We start from the raw sequence: 23901 nt of genomic DNA, 5'->3' as shown, positions 1-23901 counted from the left end.
GTTAAACTTTTCAGATGGTTTTATGAGCAGGTGTCTGTTGTCTTTGGTCTTCCATCTTTTTTATTCTTACAGAAATCTAGTTGCATTTTTGTCTTCAATGGCAATAGACTTGGCTGTCTTCTCCACTTATGCTAAGCGTAAGCCAAAACAAGGGTAGAAGGTAAATGCCAGGACCAAACCTGAGATAGAAACGAGGAGCTTTATCCAGTAGGACACCAACTTCTACTGCCATTTGCACCTTTAGTCTTCTCCCAAATGTCGTTCCTCAGATGGTGCTTCAAGTTGAGGCCGGTTGTCTTTGTTTTTGGGATCTGAGGAATGTGCTGTCCATAATGTTGAATACTACTTGCTTTTAGGTTGTTAGTCCTAAATATACATTCCTTATAAAAATAATTAGGCTCGTCATGATGATCTTTGATCTCAAATTGTAGGTAAATCACCCAAAGGATTAATAATAGCAAGGACTTATCTGAGTACGAGCTGTATCTGACTCCTTGGAAACCTTCATGAAGCCTGGAAACTCACCTCCCGTTACTGGGACCAAAAAGGTACCGGTTGGTCTAAAAACAACCAGGCTAGACCTGTGGAAACCATCCAAGCATGTCGGAAGCAAGAAGAGCTCTTGATTTCAGGGCTGGAGGCTACAAATAGCATTGAAATAAACACTTTTGGCAAACCGCCCGTACAGCTGGTTTTTGGCATGCCTTAACAGCACTGAGAGAGGCTGTGCCGAAACAGCTGTCTGCGTGCCGTGAAACATGAGGCACTCCTGCCATCAAGCTCCTTCCTGCATGGCAGACGATGTCCATTGCTGAGCACAGGCACCATGCCAGGAGGAGCGTTCTTAGGCCGTGCTGAATCATTGGCTTTGCACAGCTCCAGAGTGGAAAAGTACCCGTTGCTGGGTCAAAGTGTCTTGGTGGGCACCCAACGTTTACTTGCACTTAGGGTTTCTGCAGGGGAATGTTTTGCCTTGACAGGGAGTGTGTCATGCTGTTCCCAGGATAAATCCAGCAAATGTGACCTTGCACATGTTTTGTTGTTGAGATCTGAAGGTGAAGCCTCCAATATATGTTGACATTCTCACAGAGATGCTCTCTAGACTGGAGAGCTGGGCCATCACCAACCATCTCATGCATGCACACACCTATTAAAAATACAGCCAGTTAACCTGTCTGCTGGTCCGATCGATAGTAACAGTCACAATTAGCATCCTCTGTCAGACCTGGAGGAAAGCTTGTGTTCACTGAAATAAATCTACGCAAGGTTAGGCAGTCTTTCATTAAATCAAGCTTTAGCTCTTTTGTGTGCAGTACACTAGGAGGAGATGAGACCTTGTATCTAGTTATTAAAACCTTAATGGATTTTTGCTTATGAGTTTATCCTGTTCAAGGCAATACATTTTTTCCTCTTTGTTTGTACTTTTTCACTTCCTTTCAGTCTATTTCAGCTCTTTCCAGAAATGCTAGATATGGATGCTCTCAAAAATACCTTGGATTCCTAGGAATTAAAGATATATTTATTTTATGTTTTAAACAGTATAGTTATTGCTTCATAGTGACCTGGCATGCTGGGACCCTCATGCCAAAGTCCAACGTCCTGGCAGATCCTACACCAAGTCCCATATATGGAACTTCTAAAAGGCATATTTTTATAGAGAGGAAAATACCATTTTTCACCCTAATCATGCCTTGTGTTTTTAGTCCAATTATTGGCTTACAAAGAGATTGACCCTGGAAAGGAGAGATGAATGAGGGAAAATTAATTATAATTTTTTTTTTATGCTCATGTTTCTAAAAGGATGAGAAAACAGCCTTAAAGCTTGTCGATGAAGCAAAGATCAAATCCTTCAGTGCAGCTCAGCGCACAGCGCCAGAGGTGTGCAGTGGCTGCAGTTAGTTTGGAAGAAATTCGATTCTTCTGTGCAAGCTGCTTCACTAACCTCTCCAACATGCAAATAGTGTGGTAGTTTTGGGGTTGTTTGTTTTTTTTTTTTTTGAAGACCTGGCAAGGTGGCTAATTAGGGGGGGAAAATACAGTGTAGTGATTTCCACCTGTAGCAAGGCTACACTGCTCTAACTAGCAAGCTTTCATAATCTTCATTAAGGAAGGTGCAAAGCATTTGCAGTTGACTTCTAAGCAAAAATATAGTCAAAATCAGTTCATTCATGGGCAATTTTCTAGAAATTACTTGCTCTGTGTCTGTAGTAGGAAAAAAATGAATAGTAGCCTGATTTTTGCAAGGGATGAGCCTATCAAACCAAGTGCAAAGAGAAGGAACCCTGCACAGTGTCTGTCTGTGGCTTTCAGTGGATGCTGGCATGGTTTATATAGGGCAGAGTTTTTGGAGTGAAATCGTTGCTTTGTGCCTCAGGGCTTCCTTCACTTTAGCACCAGTTTCTTAAGTAGTTGGTTGTGTCCATTTGCACTGGATCACTGCTAACCTAGATTTGGGTTTTAGACATAACGTGCCTGAATTTATGGTTTTTCCTCCTTGGTACAATACAAACTGGAGGGAGACAGAGAAATACAAGCAGAATGATTATGCATTTATTTAGTTCCTCCAGTTTTGCTCCAAAATCTTTTTAAAAAATATAAGCACAGATCTCATCATGTAATTTCTGTATCAGCAGCTGTCCTGCGTAGATGCATCTCTGCCCTAAACATGCTGAATTTGGGGCTTCAGCTCCCTCTTGCTTGCAGGAAGGCAGAGACAGGCTGGGATGATGGAAATATCTGTTACTCAGATCCTGTCTTTTCACAAACCTCACATTGTAAGGGATATGAACTCCTGGTACCGAGACACTCTGCCTCAAAGCGGTGCCAGGGGAACCTCTATGAATAGGAAGCATCTGATTTTAGGAGATGGGGTTGAATTTGCTTTCCTGGCTTTCTGGTTGACCTTTATTGGGCTGTGTCATTGGTGTGAGTGGCTTGTTCAGTCCTGTCAAGGCTAGGATTGACCGAGAGGTTTAGAAACTGGGGAGGGCAGCTTTCTGCATCGATGATGGACTCACTTGGAGATGCAATTATTTATATCAGGGTGACTGGCTCCGGCCAGGTTAGGAGCTTACCCACCACATGCTCACAAGAAGATGACATCTTTGCCTGGAAGGCTTATAATCTACTTTTCAAAAGCTTCTAACATACAGGGAATTGAGCTGTCGAGTAATAGCACTGTGGTGTTATAGAGACTACCCAGCACATGCCGTCGTGGGGCACGGTGTTACAGAGAGCACTTCTGACGTCCGTGCTGTTTGCTGCTTCAGAGCAGCCAGAGATGTTCATCCATCTGCAATGCTCTTCACTTCTAGTGGTGGTGTGATGAAGGTGACGTTATAGCTCCTAAGTGTGTATTTGGATGGCTGGACCTCAAGTGACAGCCTATCCTTAGAACGGTTTTAAAATGCTGCTTCTTCTGCACAGCTGCATTTTTCAGCACAGATCTGGCCAGAGCTTTGTAAGTTTATTTAACTTGTGCTTCGGATCAAATTCCTGGGAAAGGAATGGATGTGTTTCATAGCTGAGCAGCCGCATGCAGCCCTCGTGGAGTCCAGTTAAGTTTTGCCCTTGAGGGGTGAAGTGTGGTCTGCAGGCTCTATAGGGGCTAGAGATGAGGCAGGAGTGGGATATTCCACTCCTGAGGCTGAGATTGTCTCTCCATGGGGTTAAGCTCAGTGGTATCTGTCTCAGTGCTGGGGATGGAACAGTCCCAGTGCGCTGAGTTTTTAAAACTGAGATTTTCTTTGAGGTTTTAACTCACCACAACCTGTATTTTAGCACTGCCCCCAAGATGCATGAACATCACTGCTACCTTTACATGGCTAAACTTGTCTAGTCTGGCAAACAGAAATCCCATTCCCCAAAAGGCTGTTTTCCTATTTGGCTTTGATCTACCACCTCTGCAAGCAGTCTCAGCTCTGTCTAAATTTACTTTTCCCCAGTCCAGCTGATGGATGCTCTTGCATATTGACTTGTCACCTCACATCTGTTTGGCTCAGCGTTTCCTTTGAGTGCCTGCAGCAGTGGAGGCTGGGGGTCCCCTGTCATTATGTTAAAGCTTCCCCTGCATCTCAGGAGGGCTGTTGTCCAAGCAAGGCTTGACCGTGGCCCTGCAGAAACTGTGGTACACTGGAAGGAGGCAAGAAGTGTTTTAAATCTTGTTATCAAACAGCAGAGCCTGCGCCCTCTCTGGGTTAGGATTCTGCTGTGCCGGAGTTTGGTGTACAAGTAAGGCATGAGAAGACCTTGGTCATGCTGGTCCACCTCTACAGAGGCGGAACACTGTTGCAGCCATGCTTGTTTGCCTTTGTTAGCCCTGGCTCATGCGATATGAGGTCTTCATTGTGCAGGTGGGTAACAGCAGTATCATCCTACCCTTGTCAAAGGATTTTACATTGATTGCTTAGTGGAGGTTGTCCAACCTGCCCTTTCCAGTCTCCTTTAGCCTGGCAGATGATTTACAGGTCATCACACTTTGCTTTTCTATTCCTTGTATGTCAGCATCCCTGGCGAGACTGGTTATAGGGGCTTGGGTTCGGTTGCTGCTTGACGTGGTGTCGCACCTTGAGCAACAGTCCACCCAGCAACCCTTCCTGGCTCAGACCACTGGTCTTGTATCACCCTTTGGTTTCTCTAGTTCAGCTGTCTCTAGTTTGAACACTACGCCCTTTATTCCCTTGTGATTGCTGCAGTCTCTGAAAGCAAATATTGAACATTACCCTACAGAGAGAGGATCACCTTGCAGTGTTATCCTGAAGAAACCTGAGCTACTTAGGGGAGAAACCCGAGATGCTGAAAGCAACCGTAGCAGATAGAGCAGGTCTGCCTGGATGGGATCTTTAGATCTTTATGTGGCTGCTGCTCCCTGCTGACAGCTCTGGGCATTGTGAATATATTGCAAAAAGCTCTTTCAGCCTGACCTTGCATGACCCAGCGCTGGGCTGTGCGAGGGGGTGTGACGGGGCATTGTCCCTGTCTTCTCCTAGGCAAGTCAGGCTCTGACTGGGAGCTTTTTTTATGAAGATAACGTGCCTCTGTGTTGCCTTTGTTGAATAAAAAGAAAAATTAACTAGTATTGATGCGTGGCTTGAGCCAGAGGAATTCAGTAGAGAGATACCGGAGCTATGTGAAGGTGGTTGTTGACTTTTGGTCCGGTTATTTTACCCCAAAGCTTCACTGACCTGAGCGTGTAAGGTCATCAGCTAACAAGAAAACAAATGATTCTCAGAGACACCTTGAAGTCTTGATCAGTTTTTGTATTTATTGTCCATGTTTCTTGCATGGTGCATTTAGGCCTTTGTTCTAAATCATTTCTCTTTCAAACCCTGAGTAATTCTTGAAAATCACGGGTTGTGAATGCTCGTTGTATCTTGATGGAAACTCACCGATCCTGGTGGTGGCAGAGACGAGTGGAAAAACAGGATGTTACAGGTGCTATAAACCTGAAAGCAAAAATGGAAAAAAAAGGAAATTATTTTTAAAAACAGATTTATTTTGATATGCTCCTGTTCCAGTGCAGAAAACCTGCCAGATTTTCTCTCCATGGTTTTTTTTCTGGTCTGCATTTTTTTGGTTTACGGACATCTTGGGGCTAGATATACTGTACTGGTTTTGTAGAAAAACAAAGTATTTGTCTTCTCACAGTATTGTTTTTAAACAAACCCAAATTTTGTTACCATCTGCTCCATTCAGCTGGAAGGAATTTGAAATAAAATTTGAATCCTTATCTGTGATAGCCATAAGGATAAATATTTTAGGCTTAAGGTTATTTTTTTCAATTGTTAAAACTAACTAGAACATTTGTTGTCAGAGAAATCATCTGATTTTTAGACTGAGTAATAGATGACTTCATTGAATGAGTAGATGTGGAAGTAAAACATTGCTACAGAGTCTGTGGTCTAGTTGTTCTCCATGGTACAGATAATACCCTTGTTTATGGGCTTTCTTCTTTCTATAATGGCATCGTAGTCACTGTTTGCATAGAAAAGTAGGGGAATGAAGAATGGTTAAGGTGTGTTAGATAGCTCTAGGTATAAGCTGTAGATAGAGAATTAGCATCGCATTAGCCATCGCTTTCTGGGGATCTCCAGCAAGCCACTGTTGGGGTGACCACACTGGTGAGCAAAGCTCTCATACACTAATTTTGCACCAGACCTCAAGCTATCCGGGTTTCTGGTATTATAGGTCATGATAACTCTGCACTGAACTCTGCCCTGTATGTGAAAGACCATCAGTGGAGTCAAGCGTATCGGTCACCTTCAGACTTTGGGAAGATGCAATTCTGCCTGGGGGATGTTGGTGCTCCAGTGTAACCGGCCACTACAAAATCTGCAAAACAAGATTGTTTTGGTTCCCTAATATCTCTACACCTTCCTCCCAGCGTTCTCGCTGACACAACTTCATAAACTTTTCCACTTACTACTAATGTTTTATTGCTCTTCCCCCCCCCCCCCAGTTGGCACCAGAAAACACTCTGATGTCCTTCCAGAAGGCAGTGGAGCAGAAGATGTATGGAGTCCAAGCTGACGTCGTACTGAGGTAAGCCAGCGTGCCGCTGCTCTGAGGCTCTCTGTGGATGACCCAGACCATGCTGGTGGGTCTTTCCTGTCTGGTGTGTGTCTGACCGTTACCACTTTTTCCTGTTGAAAGGGGCTGTTGTGGTGAATGTATCCGGTAACTCCTAGCTGTCTCCATTTGTAAGGCACAGATGCTATTAATGGTTTCACTGAGATGATGATTAAAGGTGAGGTTGTCCAGGCAGGTGAACCTAGATACCTTTGTCATAAAACTAATCCTCATTTTCAGGAAGACTTAGCTTATCTTAGAGCTTGCTTTATTGCAGCGGAACACAACACCCGGTTTCTGGCCTGGCTTGAAGTCAGCTGGCCTTGGGATGACACAACTGCTTAAATGTGACTTTGGCTGGGATGACCTAGGTGCAGAGAGGGCGGAGGTCCCAAACTGACTTCATTGCACTGCCAAGTTGTCAGGAGGGTTTATACCAGCCTTGCAAAACTGTCACAAGGATTTAGCAGCCCAGGAGTAAGCCCTTTCTCCTCCTCCCCTCCCTCGCGTGTCACTAATGCTGGGGAAGGAGGAACCCGGTGATGGTGTGGACTGTCCAAAAGTCATTCCTTGCAGGCAAATGTTGAGCTGAATTGACAAGGCCAATTCAGAGAGGATTTAGAGTTAGTTAGTTCAAGAACTGTGCTTTGTTCCAGGAGTATGGGAATTCTTGTATATTCTTGTTCCTTTTCTGAATTGTGTTTTTTGCATGCATTACATAGACGTGCGAGGGGGCAGAAGTGGCGTGAAGGGAATAGAAATGCCTTATTGTGGCGATTGCTCAGTTTGTCTCTTTTCCAGTTATAAATACAAGAGAGACTCAAAGCTGGTATTTTCTTTTTCCCTGACTGCTTTGGAGGTTAGCGTTGATGGAAAGATGACTTTTTTGTCTGGTGGAAGATGGGCTTTTGAACTTCAATTGTTAGGGTGCTTTTTTGTTCTTTGTGTAATTGTTGAGAGCAAATGATATAAAAACTAAAGAAATGTCTTCCACCTAGGGAGTGGAAGGATGAAAGATGAATTGGGATATTTGCAATACAAATCTTTCAAAAATCTGTTCATTAATTGTTGTGAAGGGACAACTTGTATATCCACACTCACAATTGATCATCAGCTCGTGCTGTGGCTGAACTGGTTGCTTCCATTAGCACTGGCCGAGGGGAAAGATGGACTCCACAATCTTTCCATGTTGCCACTCGTTAGCCATCCCAGAGGAGCACTCCAGGTATCCATAGCTTAACTGGGCCATCAGGGGCATTGCTTATCTGAGGCCCTCTCTAGGAGACCCAAGTGTCTTTATAAAAAGAGGACTCCATTGACCTTCAGCCCAAAAAGTGAGCTATCAATGCAGGTGGCAGCAACTTTGGGAAGGGTTTGCAGCACAACACCCATTGCACCCTTGGAAGGATGTTCTTCGTGCCTGTGGCTTGATGGGTCCACTCCACCTCCACCACTCCACATCCACTTGTGGGATGCCTCCATGTTCCTCTAGGCACGCGTCAGCCATGGGTGGGCTGCTTGGACATACACTCAGACCTATCACATCCTGCTCCCTACCCATTACACACCCCAGACTGGGTGGCCCTGATTATAAAGCCAGCACTGGTTATAAAGCCAGCTTTGCTTCGAGCAGCAGGAGTGTCGTATTGCTGTGCGTTCCTCTCCCATTTTCTACCTCTTCCCACATCTCTTCTTCTAAAGCTCTGCTTTCTGCCTCTGAATTATTTTTTCAAACCTGTGCCTGCTAATACATTGTGGTTATCCTTGGGTAGTGCTGAGTGGCTCCGTAAGGGGAAGGATTAGGCAGGAGGGAGCGAAAGTTAAGTGCCCCGTAGGATTTCTGCACTGTGGTTAAGGCTTAGCAGTATCTGATGATGCTCTGCTATGAGATGTTAAGGCTTGAGCTCCTATCGCCCTTAAACACTCCACACTCTTCATTCTGCAGTTGCTTAGCATCTTTTCTTCTGTTTTGTTTTTTCTTTTTTAACTATATTTATTAAAAACCCTCCTGAGTGCTGCAGCGTAGTGTGCTGCTGAGCATGGTATGGCTGCGTCAGCATTGCTGCTTTGGGTTGTGGGGGGAAGTGGTTGGCACATTGCGTGCTAGAAATAGCAACTAAAGATGCCAGTGACTGTTGTGATAGGGGAATCCTGCAGGCAATGGTAAAGCTGAGGCAGGGTTTGCTCCATCATCTAAAATTGTTTTTTGTTTTCACTCTAGCTCTGGGGGCGAGCGCTCTGGTTTGTCTCCCAGTTCAAATGGGGTTTGTATTTTAACCCCATTTCCTTTCCAGACTTTGTGAGTCTCCTGTTATGAAGATGGGCTCCTCGATTTGGAAAATGTCATTATAATCAGGCTGGCTGTGCTGGATCTATCTTGGTTTCTGAGTATGGGTGGCTGTTGCTCTGCCCTTGGTAGCAATTTTCACTGCCCTGTGTGGTGTTACCACTGATCCAGTCACAGAAAATTGGGCTGGAATAAAGTTTAAAGAGCTTTTTAGGTTTCTCAGAACCATTGTTCTGTAATATCTAGGTGGCTTAAAAACCACAGGGCATGCATTTGGCTACTTAGGTTCATTTGAGAGCTGGTTTTTCTTTAAGATGCGTGAACTTAACTCCAGTGAGCATAGCTGTTTCCTGAAACCAATTTTCAATTGAAAAAGGCCATTTCAGAGCAATTTTGGTAGCTTTGGAGCCCTCGCATCTTGCTGAAAGCCTGTGAACATCAAGTACCCATATAGCTTGAGAGCCTTTGAAAATCTTACTCATCATCTGCTATTAACAATTTGAGAACGGTTTTTGTGTGTCTGTGCATACAGGGTATGGAAAAACTCTGACATTATGTGGAGCTACAGACATTGCAGAAAGCTTTGGTTAGCCTGAGCATTCAGGGTTGGGTGTTCCTGTCCAAGCTATCTGAGTTTGGCACTCTAGAAGTTTTTGAGGGGGTAGTGGAGTGGTGAGGAGGGAGGGAGGGTAGGATGGACAGGGTTACGTCAGCATTTGAATGACTGCAAACATCTAGCAGGTGTCTAAGAGACTTTTCCCCCTGGGTGCATCTCATTTCAACTGTTTTGGGGGATGTGTTAAGCTTTTTGAGATCTTCACACTTATCTTGATGTGAAGCCATGAGAGAGGCTGGAGTGGGAATGGCATTTCTCTAGTACTGTGTGCGTGGTTGTGCACATCCACCTGTAACAGGGCCTCTCACTGTCTTTGCAGCTATGATGGAGTGCCATTTCTGATGCATGACAAGACACTCAGGAGAACAACAAATGTGGAGGAAGTGTTTCCAGAGCGGGCCTATGAGCACTCCTCCATGTTCAACTGGACCGACCTGGAAAAGCTCAATGCTGGAGAGTGGTTCCTACAGGTGCGTACAGCCGTGGAGAGGATGTCCTGGAGCCATGGCCATGGGATAAAAGCTCATCCTAAACCCTCTTTGAGGTGGAGAGGTATAGATCCATCTCCTCAGTGGAATGGTCTGAAGTGCAGCTGGACCAAGAGCTAAATCACATTTAGTTCTTTCCTCTACTAAACTTAGACTTGGTCTAAAAGACACATTGGCTTTCTGTGCCTCTTCCACCACCTGGAAGAAGTGGCCTTAATGCCTGGTTGATACCACAGAGAACTTCAAGACCCCCAGGAGGAGGAATGTGGTTACAAAGAGAACAGGAAAGACAGTGTGTTATAGGCTGTTCCTTTTTCTGTAACTTGTTTTTGGAGACAATTGCCTTTACAAAGAAAAAGCAAGAAAATCATAGAATCATTGAATGTCCTGAGTTGGAAAGGACCCACAAGGATCACTGAGCCCAACTCCTGTCCCTGCACAGGACAACTCCATATTTACACTTAAAGCCTCCAGCTTTAGGTATGGGGGGTGAGTCATTGCAATGGCTCAGCTCTCACCTGCCCAGCAGAAGGGAGTGAAAGTAGGGAAGATAAGTGATGTCTGGCTCTTGGGGTGCTGCAGCCTTGCTGTTTCAGTAAGAGTTTAGGCACTAAGAATCATAGAACATCCTGAGCTGGGAGGGACCCACAAGGACCATCGAGCCCAACTCCTGTCCCTGCACAGGACACCCCAAATTCACACCGTGTCTCTGAGGGCCTTGGCCAAGTTCTTCATGAATAGGGTCAGGCTAATTCAGCCTTTGAAGTCCCAGGGAGGAAGAATTGCTCTGGCATGGGCTTGACCCATCCTTCAGCGTGCAACCAGATTGCAGGTGGGGTTTCTTTTTGCCAAGCTGCTCTCTGGCCAGCGGCCATAACCTTCTTGGAGAGTGTTAGCTGCAGTCTAGGAGAAGGGCTGCAGCACTCTGGCACACTCGTGCAAGCTTGAACGTGGCTTGCTGAGGCATTGCTGCAGTCATGCAAGCTCACATACTGCTTTTCACATGCCTGCTCGGAGCTCTGCGGGTGCTTTCTTGGAGGAAGCCTTGAAACCACTGTAGCTTCACTGCTGTTCTGATCTGAGCTGCTCTAGAGGTGTGATGGGGATGTCGATGAATTACAGCTGCATGTGTTGCTGCACAGAAACTTGGCTGGCCTGCACATGTGGTTGTGGGAGTGGGAATGCAGGGAAAACTGCTGCTTGCCAGATGAGAAGGGCAAAGACAGCAACGGGAAGGCTGCTTTTTGGGATGTTCTTTGAAGCAGAGCCATTCCTGAATGTCCTTAAGTCAGGAGCCCATCTCTTCCAACTGCCCATGTCTCCTGCCTGATCACTTTTGGTTATATAATAGCTGGTCTTTTTTTTATTTTTGGATTCTGAAGAAGCCTTGGTGACCATGTACATACTGTGAGAAAGTACATTTTCAGCTTACTACCTTGGAAAATTACAGTACTGCCTTGTAGCTCTGCTGTCCCCCTGAAAATGGGGTGACCTGCCCAGCGCACCTTGCTTTCAGTGACCTCCCCTTGGGTAAGGAAACTGAGGCACGGAGCTTCAGCAAGCTGCAAGATGGTCATGAAGTGTGGCTGTCAGCTGTTGCCAAGGTGGGATAAAAAAGGGTCTTCATCCGATTTTGAGGAGTCTGGGCTTTGTGGCACTAATGCCGGGATGTGCTTTGCTTTCAGAACGACCCTTTCTGGACGGCCGGGTCTCTTTCAAGGTCTGACTACGTGGAAGCTGCCAACCAGTCAGTCTGCAAGCTGGCAGATATGCTAGAGGTGATCAAGGACAACACATCGCTCATCCTGAACTTCCAGGACCTGCCACCAGCTCATCCTTACTACAGCACTTACATCAACATCACCCTGGAAACCATCCTGGCATCAGGAATTCGGCAACAGGCTGTGAGTTCTGTGGGGTTGGTGATGTTTTTAAAATTGCCCTCCTTATGGAACCCAGAATGTGTGTCATTTCATCCCTTTGAACATTTGATTTGAAATGTCGCTTCATGCCACAAAGTCATGCTGCAGAGGACTGTGCCTCCAGGCTGGTGGTCCCAGAGGCTTGACACCACCTTGGGCTGTACTTGTGGTAGTATAGCTAGTAGATGGAGGAAATAAATTATTCCCCTGACTCAGCAATCATGTGGTGGTGGTGCTCACCAGTACAAGACAGATGTTGATAAACTGGGGCAAGTCCTGCAAAGGCCACCGTACTCGTCAGGGAGCCGAACACATGAGGAGGGGCTGAGGAAATTGAGTCTCTTCATTCTGGAAAAGGAAAGACGTTTGAGAGCTGCTGTTAGGCCTCTCCAGTACCGGCAAGGAGGTTGTTGGGGAGCTGGCTGAAGCTCTTCACTGAGCTGCAGGTGAGGAGGATAGGAGACGATGGTCATGCATTGAAACAGGATTGATTCCTGCTGGGTATAAGGAAACTAGTTTTCCTTGAGAGGCCATGCAAGTGTTCAGACTGGCCTGGAAAGACTGAGGGATCTCCATCCACAGAGCTTTTCAAGACCCAACTAGGCTAACCCCTGAGCAACCTGGTCCGAAATCAGTGCTGACCCTGGTTTGTATTGGAGTAGAGATCTTCTCTTGGTGGGAAGAGACCTCAGATTTGATAAAAGCCTTGGACACAAGAGAAGTGTCTGAGACTTGGAGGCCAGTTGTGAGCAGCAGGGAACCCTTCCTCTTCCTCTGACTCCTTCATTTTAAATAACTGGTGGGCTGACCCTGACTGGACGTCAGGTGCCCACCAAAGCTGCTCTATCACTCCTCTCCTCAACTGGACGGGGAGAGAAAATATAACAAAGGGCTTGTGAGTTGAGCTAAGGGCTGGTAGAAATCACTTACCAGTTACAATCATGGGCAAAACAGAGCTGACTCAGTGAAATTTGCTTAATTTATTTCTAATCAAATCAGAATGGGATAATGAGAAATAAAAACCCAATCTTAAAAACACCTTCCCCCCACCCCTCCCTTCTTCCCAGGCTCAACTTCACTCCCGATCTCTCCACATCCTCCCCCTGAGCAGCGCAGGGGGACGGGGAATGGGGGTTGGGGTCAGTCCATCACACATTGTCTCTGCCGCTCCTTCCTCCTCAGGGGCAGGACTCCTCACACTCTTCCCCTGCTCCAGCGTGGGGTCCCTCCCACAGCAGACAGTCCTCCATGAACTGTTCCAACGTGGGTCCCTCCCATGGGCTGCGGTTCTTCATGAACTGCTCCAGCGTGGGTCCTGTCCGTGGGGTTCAGCCTTCAGGAACAGGCTGCTCCAGCGTGGGTCCCCCACGGGGTCACCAGTCCTGCCAGCAAACCTGCCCCAGCGTGGGCTCCTCTCTCCATGGGCCACAGCTCCTGCCAGGAGCCTGTGCAGAGACCTCTTCCAGACTTTGATTTCTGACCACAAGGTACAGAGCTACACCCAGCCCACCAGGACCTACCTCTGATCTCTTCTGGAGGGAGGGCACCACTTCCCATGTGTCAGAAGGGCACCCAGACCTGGGGACTCTGGGTGTCCCTTGGAAAACTCCGCTTCTTGACCTGTCTAGGGAAGGAAATCTGGTCCGTTCATTTGTCCTGTGCTTTCCCCTGAATATGGGCTGGTTGAAAATAGCATAGTGAGGCTGGCAAGTGGAATGACTACATCGTTCGCAGCTCAGACATTTCATCTGTACCAATTAGGTGCATCTGCATGCACAGACAAGTTCAGCACTGACTTGTGCAGTGATGGGCCCAGGAGGGAACAGAGCTATTTTTAACTTCCATCTGTCTTTCTAGTGACTGACAGTGCCACCCAATTTCCAATTAACTACGTGGCTGCAGTGACAGTGTTATTCACAAGCCTCTGCCAGCTTGGGGAGACCCAAAGGAGGACCATGCTGACTTCTCCTTGGATATTGGAATGGAGAATGGGAGAAAAATAGACACAACATAGATGGGGCGTTGTAAATGGATATTTTTTTCACTCAGGTTTTATGGTTCCTTATTGAAGATGTATATGGCTGCATCTGTGCTGCTCTGATGCTCTGGTAGTTGAGTGTCGCTATTAAACATGGGTTGAAGTGCTGCGATGCCCAGCTGAGATCATCTGGTTGGGCCCAGCTTCTGTGTGGCACAAGCCATAAAACTGCCCAGCTTGGTTCCTGCATCCCTTTTACACCTGGCAGCTGAGCATGTTAACAGTAATCCATTTGACAGGCTTTTAAAGCATGGCATGGACTTAGGGAAATCCTTGCCCTGGGTTGGAGTAGATGTAGCCCTGATAAAAGAAGGTGATTAAAACTAGTCTCATCCATGGGATCATGGGAAGCTTCTCCTGTGCATCCTGTCTGCACTGTCAGTTTTATAAAACTCTAAGGATATATCCACAGAGTTTCTCTTGGTGCCCTGAACTGAGCAGGGAGGACAGGTTTTCAACAACACACCATGTGCCTTCTCATGAGCCCTTGGCCTGATCCCTTTGTATCTCAACGCTTTTCACCCCTACGTTTTTGTGCTTTACAGCCCAGAGGCGTCTGTTCAAATGCAGTTGAATAGAGATGTGGGAGGCTGTAATTGTCTCCTAGACAATTTGTATGACAAACGAGGCAGTCTCTCATGTGATTGTTGCTTCTGGCTTGGTGTAAACCGGCTGTCTCGTGCCACCAGCTTTGTGAACAGTCTTTGCCATAGCTGTCCTCTGTCTCGCTCCCTCTGCAGGTGATGTGGCTGCCGGACGCGGAGAGGCAGCTGGTCAGACAGATTGCGCCAGGTTTCCAGCAGACTTCTGGCCTCAAGCTGGATGCAGAGCGCATGAGGGAGAAGGGCATTGTGAAGCTCAACCTGCGTTACACCAAGGTCACGAACGAGGATGTCAGGTACAGCCTTCTGTTTGGACTCTGCGTGATAGCCCGTGTGCTCCGTGGCAGGTGCCCACAGCTCTGTGCATCCTTGCTAACCTCATGTCCTGTGTGCATCCTTGGCTCAGCAGCATGTTTTCTGTCATCCTGGGCTGTCGTATTTGCACAGAGTTGTCTTTTTCAGATGGGTTTGCTCTTGAAAGCATGAGCTGTGCAAGCTTGGCCCTACACATCACCCAGAATCCAGGCTGTTCCCGGGAGCACACAGCGGACTCTAATAACTCTACATGCTAATTCAGTATATGATTATACTTTCTGAAATACAAATATATGAATCAGCTGATTCTTATTACCCTGTCAGCTCTGGAAAAAGTGAAGGCTTTACAGACCAATTACCTCCAAGTGCTGTTTCACCCTCATTAGCAGCTGCCCTTTGCTTCCGTTTGCTCCAGAGTGGCTACCGCAGAATTTTGATTAGTCCAAAGTCTGGATATGCTCTTAGAAATTTCTCTTCACAAAGAATTCACTCGACTCATTATTGTCCTTTGTCAGCTATTTAGACTGGCGAGGTCTCCTCTTTTTAATGAGATTGGCAGTGTGGGGTTCCTCTCCTTCTCCTTGAGCCTGTATTTGAACTGCGCAGCGTGATAGCTCCCAGCTTTGCCCTCTTCTTGGAAAGGGCAGATTGTGTCTAGTACAGCTTTTCTCTTTTTTTAGAGTTTAAATTTTTTCCCAAAGAAATACTTGAAAATGAGACAGGTTTGCAGAGGGAAAAATATCTTCAAAGGAGCTGTCTTACTGTCTCTCTGGGCTAGAAGTAGAGAAGAGCTGAGCCCTGCAGCTGTTTGAGAGCATGGTCTTGTTTAGCATAATCCAGTGGTGTCTTTCTGTGGCTGCCAGCAACTGGTCTGGTTGCTCTCCCTTAAAACCAAGTCTGTGCTTTACCTGCAGGGTAATGCCTGCCTGTGTTTCACCTATTTGCTCTATCTCATGGGGAGGACCATGTGCCAACTCTCATATCTATCCCAGCTCCTCAGCTCCAATCTTTCATCAATCCCACCTCAGCTGTCTCCAAAATCAGATCGGCCACCTGAGTGTTTCTTGAACCCTGAAGGCCTGGTGGTGCCCAGTCAAATGTTGCTGCAGTCCTGCGACACAGGCCAGAGCAAGCTCAACAAGCCCTGTTCTCACAGTTTCCTCAGTCCCCCTCAAAAATCAGCATCTGGAGGTAACGCTGCTGTGACAACCTCTGCCCTTGAGAATCCCGTAGCCTTTGGAGCAGCTTGATCATGTTGTGAGCTTTGAGATGTCCTCATCTTGTATGGTGGCCTTCCACCTCAAAGTGCTTTGCTGATACTGAATTGCAAGGATTAATCTCTCTGCTGCCCATGCAAAGGAGATTAGTGATGCTTCTGCTTCGTAGATGAGGAAACAGAGCAATTTATGCAAATCATATGGGTACAGGGAGTCTACTATCAGTGCTTGGTTTGCTGCTGAGAGCTCCTCTACCCTAGCTTGTGGTTTTAGCTTCTTGGAAAATGACCTCAGGAGACTGGAAGCTGTAACTCTGCAATCGACCCCAAAACAAGGGCATGGGAGTTATAGGAATTGATGTTGGAAACGCAGTCTGTCAGATTTTAATTAAGTAAATTGGCTATGAAGTGTTACAGGCGTCTGAACCAGATGATAATTTTACATCAACATGATGAGGTAGTTGTTAGAAAAACATGACGTGCCCATCATTAGTGAGGAAGTATCTGCGACGGGCTGTGGCCTGGGTCGGGTAGCATCCAAGAGGTGAAGAAAGCTTTCAAGCTCAAACCATTTGTTTGCAATGCCCTTGGGTTGCTTATGAAGTGTCTGTGCCCTGTTAAACCTATTTCATGTGACTCAAACCAAATAAATCTAGCCACGATTACAGCGGTGGCTGATGACAAGAGCTCTCCTCTTGGAGATGAGGGTTTGACATTTGCTGGGGGACTCACATCTCACCCTGTCTGTCTCCTGGCAGAGACTACGCCATGGCGAACCTGAGCGTGAATCTCTACACTGTGAACGAGCCCTGGCTATACTCCATCCTGTGGTGCGCGGGCGTCCAGTCGGTCACCTCCGACAGCTCCCACGTCCTTCGCAAGGTGCCTTTTCCCATCTGGCTCATGGTAAGCAGGGTGCCTGGAAAGCTCCTGTGAACCCCTGGAAGAAGGGAATGCAGTGGCGGGGGTGTAGAGGTGGCCGTCGACCATTGCAGCCATATGCCTGGTGGGTTTCTCCAGGAAGGTTTTGTTGGGTTCAACGTGCTATTGGGCTTGAGGGTTTTCACCCTCCATATGTCTGATCCCTGACGTGGTAGCGGATCAATGCTTCTCTTGCACAGTCCCTTCCTTCAGATGGCCTCACCTCTCCCCCGTACAGGGTTTGGGACCCTTGGAGATTGTGTGGCGTGCCCATTTGACCTATAGGACTTTTCCATTTTCCTCCAATGGAAAAACACCTTTCCACCCTGCTGAGCTGCTGTTAGAGTTGTAGGAGAATCAGGCACACAGGTGAACCAGCAAATCTGGCTTCTGTGTTTCAGGCAGAAGGCTGAAAATAGGCTTCTTGCCTATTTTTAATACCAAATGAAGGCAATTGTTACCTCTGGTTACCCCATTGCCAGTCAAGGAACAACCAGAGACCAAAGGTAGCCCCCTTACCCGCCATGTTAGCCAGTAAACTGTCTGAAAAGTCCACTAGCACGTTGGATCTCTGAACAAAACAGAAATATTCATGTTGGAGTGGAAGGAAAATGACGGAATAGTTGCATCAAAGTATGCAGAACAAAAGCTCAGCTGTGGAGGTGTGTATGTATGTGATGGAGGGGCTGATTTCTGATGACAGATCCTGTCAGGAGTAGGACAGGAGGCAGCTGCTTCACCTGCTGCTCTGGCAGATCTGCTTGGGAAAGGGGAGAATGAGATGAGCACAAGGAGAATTTGATGTGAGTGAGTTATCTGCATCTTTAGCTGGAGGTAGGACCTCAAGACTATGGCCTAGATGGGTGAACATCTATGCATGATGTCCTTAGCCATAGCTTAACCTACTGCTTGTGTCTGGCTGCGCAAATTCACACTGGAGCGTGCTGAAGCTGGAGAATTGAAAACGGTTTTGTAAAGGCTGAATCTGTTGGCAGAAGAGATTATCATCATCTGAACTGTGCTGCTGCAAACATCCGTCCTCCACTATAGCTGGCAGGAGTTGTGTGCACATCACTGGCAGATTTCTACTCCAAAAGCCCCTTAGCTGGCATTGAAAATCAGCTGGTACTTGGAGCCCTCCTCCAAGGGCTCTCCCATCTGCCGGATTATCAACTCTGCTGTTAGTGCGCACTCATATCACCAGCAGCATAAAAATACCTTGATTTCATGCATATTGAAGTGCCTGGTTGATGTAATGTAACGAGCTTTGCCATCTGAGCCTCCTCCACCACGTGGAACATGGCTCAGGACCTGGAGTGAGTCAGTTGTTTCTGCCAGGCTTTGGCTTCCCACTGCCCTTGGGGGCTTCGTTGGGCTTTATCGCCGGCTGAACAGTGCAAATCTGTTCTGCTCCATTCACCCACGGGCCATTTGCAATTGCAACAATATATTTAGCTTCTGTTTCAGTTAAAGAAAAGGAAAAACAAAGAAGAAAAAGTGACAGTTTCTCTCCCCTCTACTCCTAATAGAAAGCTGCTGGTAAGAACAAAGGCCATCAGATGTGGCAAAGAGAAGGGGTTTGAAAGGCTTGAGCTGGGGTTCAGCTCCTAACTTGATGTCCTTAAAGTAGGTGCCCAGTGTGAGACCCTTCTCCATGTAACTGGGGAGATACAGATTTGATGGGTGGACTGTTGGGAGGGTAAGGAAGTGGCTGGATGGTTGCATCCAAAGGGTAGTGGCCAATGGCTCAGTGTCCAGCTGGAGACTGGTGATGAGTGGTGTCCCTCAGGGGTCCGTACTGGGACCGGTACAGTTTAATACCTTCATCAATGACACAGACAGTGGGATCGAGTGTGCCCTCAGCAGGTCTGCACATGACATCAAGCTGAGTGGTGCAGTTGGTTCGCCTGGGTGTCATCCAGAGGGACCTGGACAAGCTGGAGAGGTGGGCCTGGGAGAACCTCATGAGGTTCAACAAGGCCAAGTGCAAGGTCCTGCCCCTGGGTTGGGGCCATCCCCGGTACCCACACTGGCTGGGGGATGAAAAAATGTTATACGCAGAGGGTGGCGAGACACTGTCCCAGGTTGCCCCGAGAGGTGGTCGATGCCCCATCCCTGGACACATCCCAGGTGAGGCTGGATGGGGCTCTGAGCAACCTGATGGAGCTGACAGTGTCCCTGCCCATGGCAGGGGGTTGGACTGGATGAGCTTTAAAGGTCCCTTCCAACCTGTGTGGGACGGATGTCTTTGAAAAATTCCAATTTCCCCCTTTTGATCACCTTGAAATTCCATTTTTGTCACTTATAAAACCTTGATTTTGTACAAAAACCTTCTAGCTTTGAGCTTTTTGCATGACTTTATAAAAAAATATGTAATACCTGTAATCGGGTGCTGGAGTTTCCCCAGAAAGCTCTGTTTGTCTACCTATCAGTTGGGGTATATCATTGGAAATGCAACTTTTACCCTGCAGGAAAACCTGCTATTTGGGTTTTTCAGTTGTGTGAAATACCATCAGTTGCATGAATGAAAAACGTAGATGTGTAGATTTTGTTCTAACTTAGAAGACCCTTGAGTTTCCATTCAAAGTAGTTATGATGGCACTGTCCTGCCAAGAAAATGGGAAACATCAATTTTGTTCTTAATAGATGCAGCAAATGTAACATTAAATGTCACCCTTCTGTAATTAAGCTGAAAAATACAAGGATTAAATCTCCATCAGAAGCATTGGCTAATTAAAGCGTTGCCCTGCTAATTATATAGCACATTTTCACAGGATAAATTGAGACACAAAGATTCACTGAGCAGAAAAACAGGCTGTTCTCGGGGAGACAGAGGTAGCAGAGTTGCTGCCTCCCAACTGCTTTTATCCACGTCACACTACCATTGCGTGGCCTCAACTTTATGCATGACATATTCTGTTTCTCTAACGAAATATTACTTGCGCGCATTAATGATGGTGGTTGGGGTGGATCTATCTGGTATGAAATCAGGAACTTTTTCCTGGTTGGGACTGGTCTATGTTTGGGATAGGAGAAACTCGTTAGCGTCGTGGTGGCTGTGCTGGGTAGGTGCCTTCTGAGCACCACCAGGAGTTATCACCGCTTTACTTTCTTGGCTTTACTTGCGCTGCTCTTGCCTGGGCAGCACAAAAATCAATGTGAAGTCGTGTGTGACTGCGCTAGGTTCCGGTGATGGGTTTAGCTGGTGTGATGACCAGTCACTTAGACTGGCCAATGAAGCCAGAGCTTCCAGTGCCTTAAAGGTCGGAAATAGAGAAGTATATGCTTATAGCGTGGGGACTGTGCAAAACAACTAACACCAGCACTCAGTATGTCCCATGTGCGATGTGTATATCCTTCTGTGTTCTCCCACAGACTCGGGTTTCCAAACAGCATCTCACCCTCACCTCGAGGCACAGCTGAGATGGGAAACTTCCAGCACAAAGCTCTGAGAAAAAAGTCAGCACGCAAAAGGAGGGCGAGCTTAAATTTTTCCTGTTTGCAGTTTTCCCTGATAACGTCATTTTGGATGACAGGCTAACATTAGAAATGTCATAAACACTGTGATTTATACGTGACCCCTGCAGCTCTGTGCTTTTCTTTGTGTAGTCTCTCTCTGTGATTGTACAAACCAGAAGGTTTAAGGTCTGCTTCTGTTTTTTGTCTTCCAGCCTCCAGACGAGTACCACCTAATCTGGATCACGTCTGATCTCATTTCATTTATCGTAATTGTAGGAGTTTTTATATTCCAGAAGTAAGTAGCATTGTTACAGCATGACTTTGTATTTGCGGCGTGTGGGGTTTTTTTTTTTGTTCAGAGCGTGGGGTGGAGATGGGCGAGAGGAGCACCGTGCTCCTCGGGCGCTCGGATTGCAATAGCAGGGAAGCTGTTTATTAAAAATCCCTACAAAGACTGCAAACAATAATTGCACTTCTGAGATGTGACAATGAATTGGATGTAGTCGCCACTTCTTAAGTAGAATGAGACATCTCAAAATAGTAGCGATAAACGCCTTGCTCCGCTCATAAATGCGTGTGGGAGAGAAACTGTAAATGCTTCAGGGAAATGGACATTGCAAACAAGATTAAAATGCTTTAAAGGAAGAAGAGATGTTTTGAAATGCCACCATTATAGTCTTCAAAAAGAACATGTTGTAGTGTTCTTCAATCAGTTCCCGTTTGGATGAAGAAATAGAAATACTGTGATTTAGCAAATAAAATTAGTTGCTTAGTTTGATGCATAGGGAAGCTCTCTCCATTTTCCAAAGAAAAGGGAGAGCGGGAATTTGATGAAGGCACAGCAGAAGCCTGTTAGCCAGGGGCCCTGGAAACAAGTATGGAGTGTAAAACCTAGGAGCAGAGCAAGTTAAGGCACTGATAAATCAGGAGGAGGTAAATCAACTTCCTAATTACAGAGTTGGCCAAACTACCCTCCTCTTTATTATACTGGAGGAAACCATGGTGTCCTCCCGGTGATGTGCCTTTTGTCCCAGAGGCATTTTAGCTGTCAGTGATGACAGCGTAATAACCCTCTCTGGGAAAAAGCGTGAGCTCAGAGAGAGGTGAGCTCCCTCCAGCGAGAAGCAGCAGCCTTCTCCTGGGAAAACGTGTCATTCTGAAGTTGCATTGCCTCTTCCCCAGCTCTATAATCTCATCTGCTTTGGCATGCATGAACAACTGTCCCTGAGACATCAAGGGACCTATGCTTTCCTTCCTTCTTGATATCTGAAATGCCTTTGTGTTAAAAGCAGCAATTCCATTTGCTTCAGCCTCATGAGCTAGTGATTTTGCTGTCGCGTTGTCCCAGATCATCTGCTTGCGGCAATCTCTTTCCTTCCCCTGGGTGCGTAATTACCTGGGTATTTTTGCCACTTTACTGTAGGCTATCGCTTCTGCCAGCACCCGCGGTGGATTTGACTTCAGGCCACACGTTGGGTCTGTTTGTAATTGTGTCCAAATTCATGGCTTGCGCGGTCCCACGCTGGTAGGCCTGTGCCCAGCGGGTCCCCAGTTCCAGCATGGGATAATGGAGCGAGCAGCCGATTCAAAACTCTCCTCTTGGATTAGATTTCCCAACAGTTAATGAAACCACTGACTAAGATGAGACTACATTTTTTTTCTAAGAAGTCTTGTGATCTGAATTGTGGACGATTAAACCTTTCCTCCAGAAGGGCACGGAGGCTGTGTTGTCTGAAAGCTTCCTTCACTCCCTCAAATTCCCTCAAACCAACTTATTAAGTTGGTTTAATAAGAGATGACCCTGCTTTTTAGACCCGGTACGTCTCTGTCAGATACAGAAGTGCACAGAGGAGTCTGGAGACAGGCACTGACCTCTCTGAAGAGCAGAATTTGATGGCCAAGTTCATGACACATTTGCAGCCTTTTGCATCATCTCCCGAAGTCAGTTGCAAAAGGCTTTCCTGAGTCAGATCCGGGAGGGGCCACAGCTGAAGAAATTAAACTGATTCAACCTGCTGAATGGGAAGTATAGGTGCTGGAGCAGAGTGAAATGATGCATGCTTGGAGAGGGAGAAGTCGCAGCTACATGGACTTTGCTGGACTCTTCCTCTCTACACAGAGTGAATTTCTTCCAGCTTGGAAGAGGTTTGATGGAGTAGGGCAAGAGGAAGCAGGGTAAGGAAGGAAAGCACTGTTGCAGGATTTCTCTTGCACCCTCAATGTAAGTATGATACAGGTGAGAAGAGCTGGAAACTGCTATCAGCCCTCCCCAGGGTCCACCTACGTGGAGCACTGAGCCTCCCTGCCCAGCCTCGGGACCTGATGGAGAAAGGCAGTTGCTCAGAGATGTCTGGCCATGTGGGGCGCATCGTAGCAGGGCCAAGCGTTGTCTTTTGGATCTCTCCCTTGGAGCAACTCAACCCCAAGTCAGTAGAAGGAAGAGAGAGAAACTCTGGCACCAGAAGTTGGACTTTCTGCAGCAAAGGGCTTGCTCTTCCAAGAGCCTTGTGCAGGAGAGACCCATTTCCCTCCCATTCCAGTTTCTCCACCACATGAAAGAATTGGTAGCAGCGTTGAGGATATATTAAAAATAAATCGCAGCAGAATTGCCCAACTAACTACCTGCTGATGTGATTCATCTCTGGGAAATGGGGCTTGGCATTTGGCCTTCAGTGTTCTGGTTGGTTTTTTTGTTTTGGGTTTGGTGGTTGTTTCTCCCCCCAAGTCCTTTATGGGGTAAAACAGAGCTGCTTCCTTCATGCAAGGATGAGGGGGTGGGTGGGAACAGAGCCACTGCTTCGATGTGCTCTTCCTCTCTCCTACGCATGGCTTGTCTCTCCTCCGTAGCCGTGGGTAGGGATTGCTCCTGCTGTTCTGTTTCAGCCCTGGTGAAAGGATCGTGGCAGCTTCTCCAGAGGGGAAATACCAACTGTGATGACTTCTAACTGATCTTTTTTTTTTGCCTCTTTGCCTTGTTTATTTTCTTACTGCTCTGACTGTTGTGCATGTTCCTCCTCTTTCTCTCTCTGCTGCATTCTGGCATCTCACAGCTATCACATGATCAGGTAATTCTGGTGCTTTCCTCTTCTTTCTTTTTCATTCAACCTTCCTTTCTCTCTTTCTTTCTCCCTCTTTGCTACGGCTTCACTGCAGATGGACAGGGCAGGACGCAGTTTTTCACGATGCTTTCAAACATCTGGCTTCACAGGGGAGCAATGAGGGCCTGAACATTGCATAGTCCATAGCCATGAGAACCGCGGGAGCCTGATGCTGAAGCCTGCGGATGTTTTGAAGGCAATCTGACCTTCTGTTACAATGACCCAAGTCGCTGCCTTTTAAAACAGCCTTATTCAGAGGTCCTGTGGTGTGGTGTAATTGAGAAATTCCCAGTGGATGTAATGCTTTCTCCATGGAAATAATCCCGTGCAAAACACCCCCTTCCTTCCTGCATTTACCAGAGGTTTTTGACA

The 23901-nt window shown here is 46.8% G+C and overlaps 1 protein-coding gene across 2 annotated transcripts in view; it reads left to right on the top strand.

Annotated features, from left to right (window-relative positions):
- GDPD5 (glycerophosphodiester phosphodiesterase domain containing 5) overlaps nucleotides 1–23901 on the top strand; it is a 177293-nt gene that overhangs the window by 145809 nt on the left and 7583 nt on the right. For both annotated transcript variants that reach the window (XM_064441542.1, XM_064441543.1), the window contains exons 9-14: nucleotides 6458–6540; nucleotides 9790–9940; nucleotides 11644–11862; nucleotides 14659–14816; nucleotides 16810–16957; nucleotides 20644–20726. In XM_064441542.1, the coding sequence (XP_064297612.1) occupies nucleotides 6458–6540; nucleotides 9790–9940; nucleotides 11644–11862; nucleotides 14659–14816; nucleotides 16810–16957; nucleotides 20644–20726 (842 nt within the window). The remainder of the gene's footprint in view (nucleotides 1–6457; nucleotides 6541–9789; nucleotides 9941–11643; nucleotides 11863–14658; nucleotides 14817–16809; nucleotides 16958–20643; nucleotides 20727–23901) is intronic.

Source organism: Phalacrocorax carbo, chromosome 1, assembly GCF_963921805.1.
Source record: "Phalacrocorax carbo chromosome 1, bPhaCar2.1, whole genome shotgun sequence".
Taxonomy (NCBI): domain Eukaryota; kingdom Metazoa; phylum Chordata; class Aves; order Suliformes; family Phalacrocoracidae; genus Phalacrocorax; species Phalacrocorax carbo.
The sequence above is the reverse complement of the archived record's forward strand: the minus strand, read 5'-3'. Positions and strand labels throughout refer to the sequence as shown.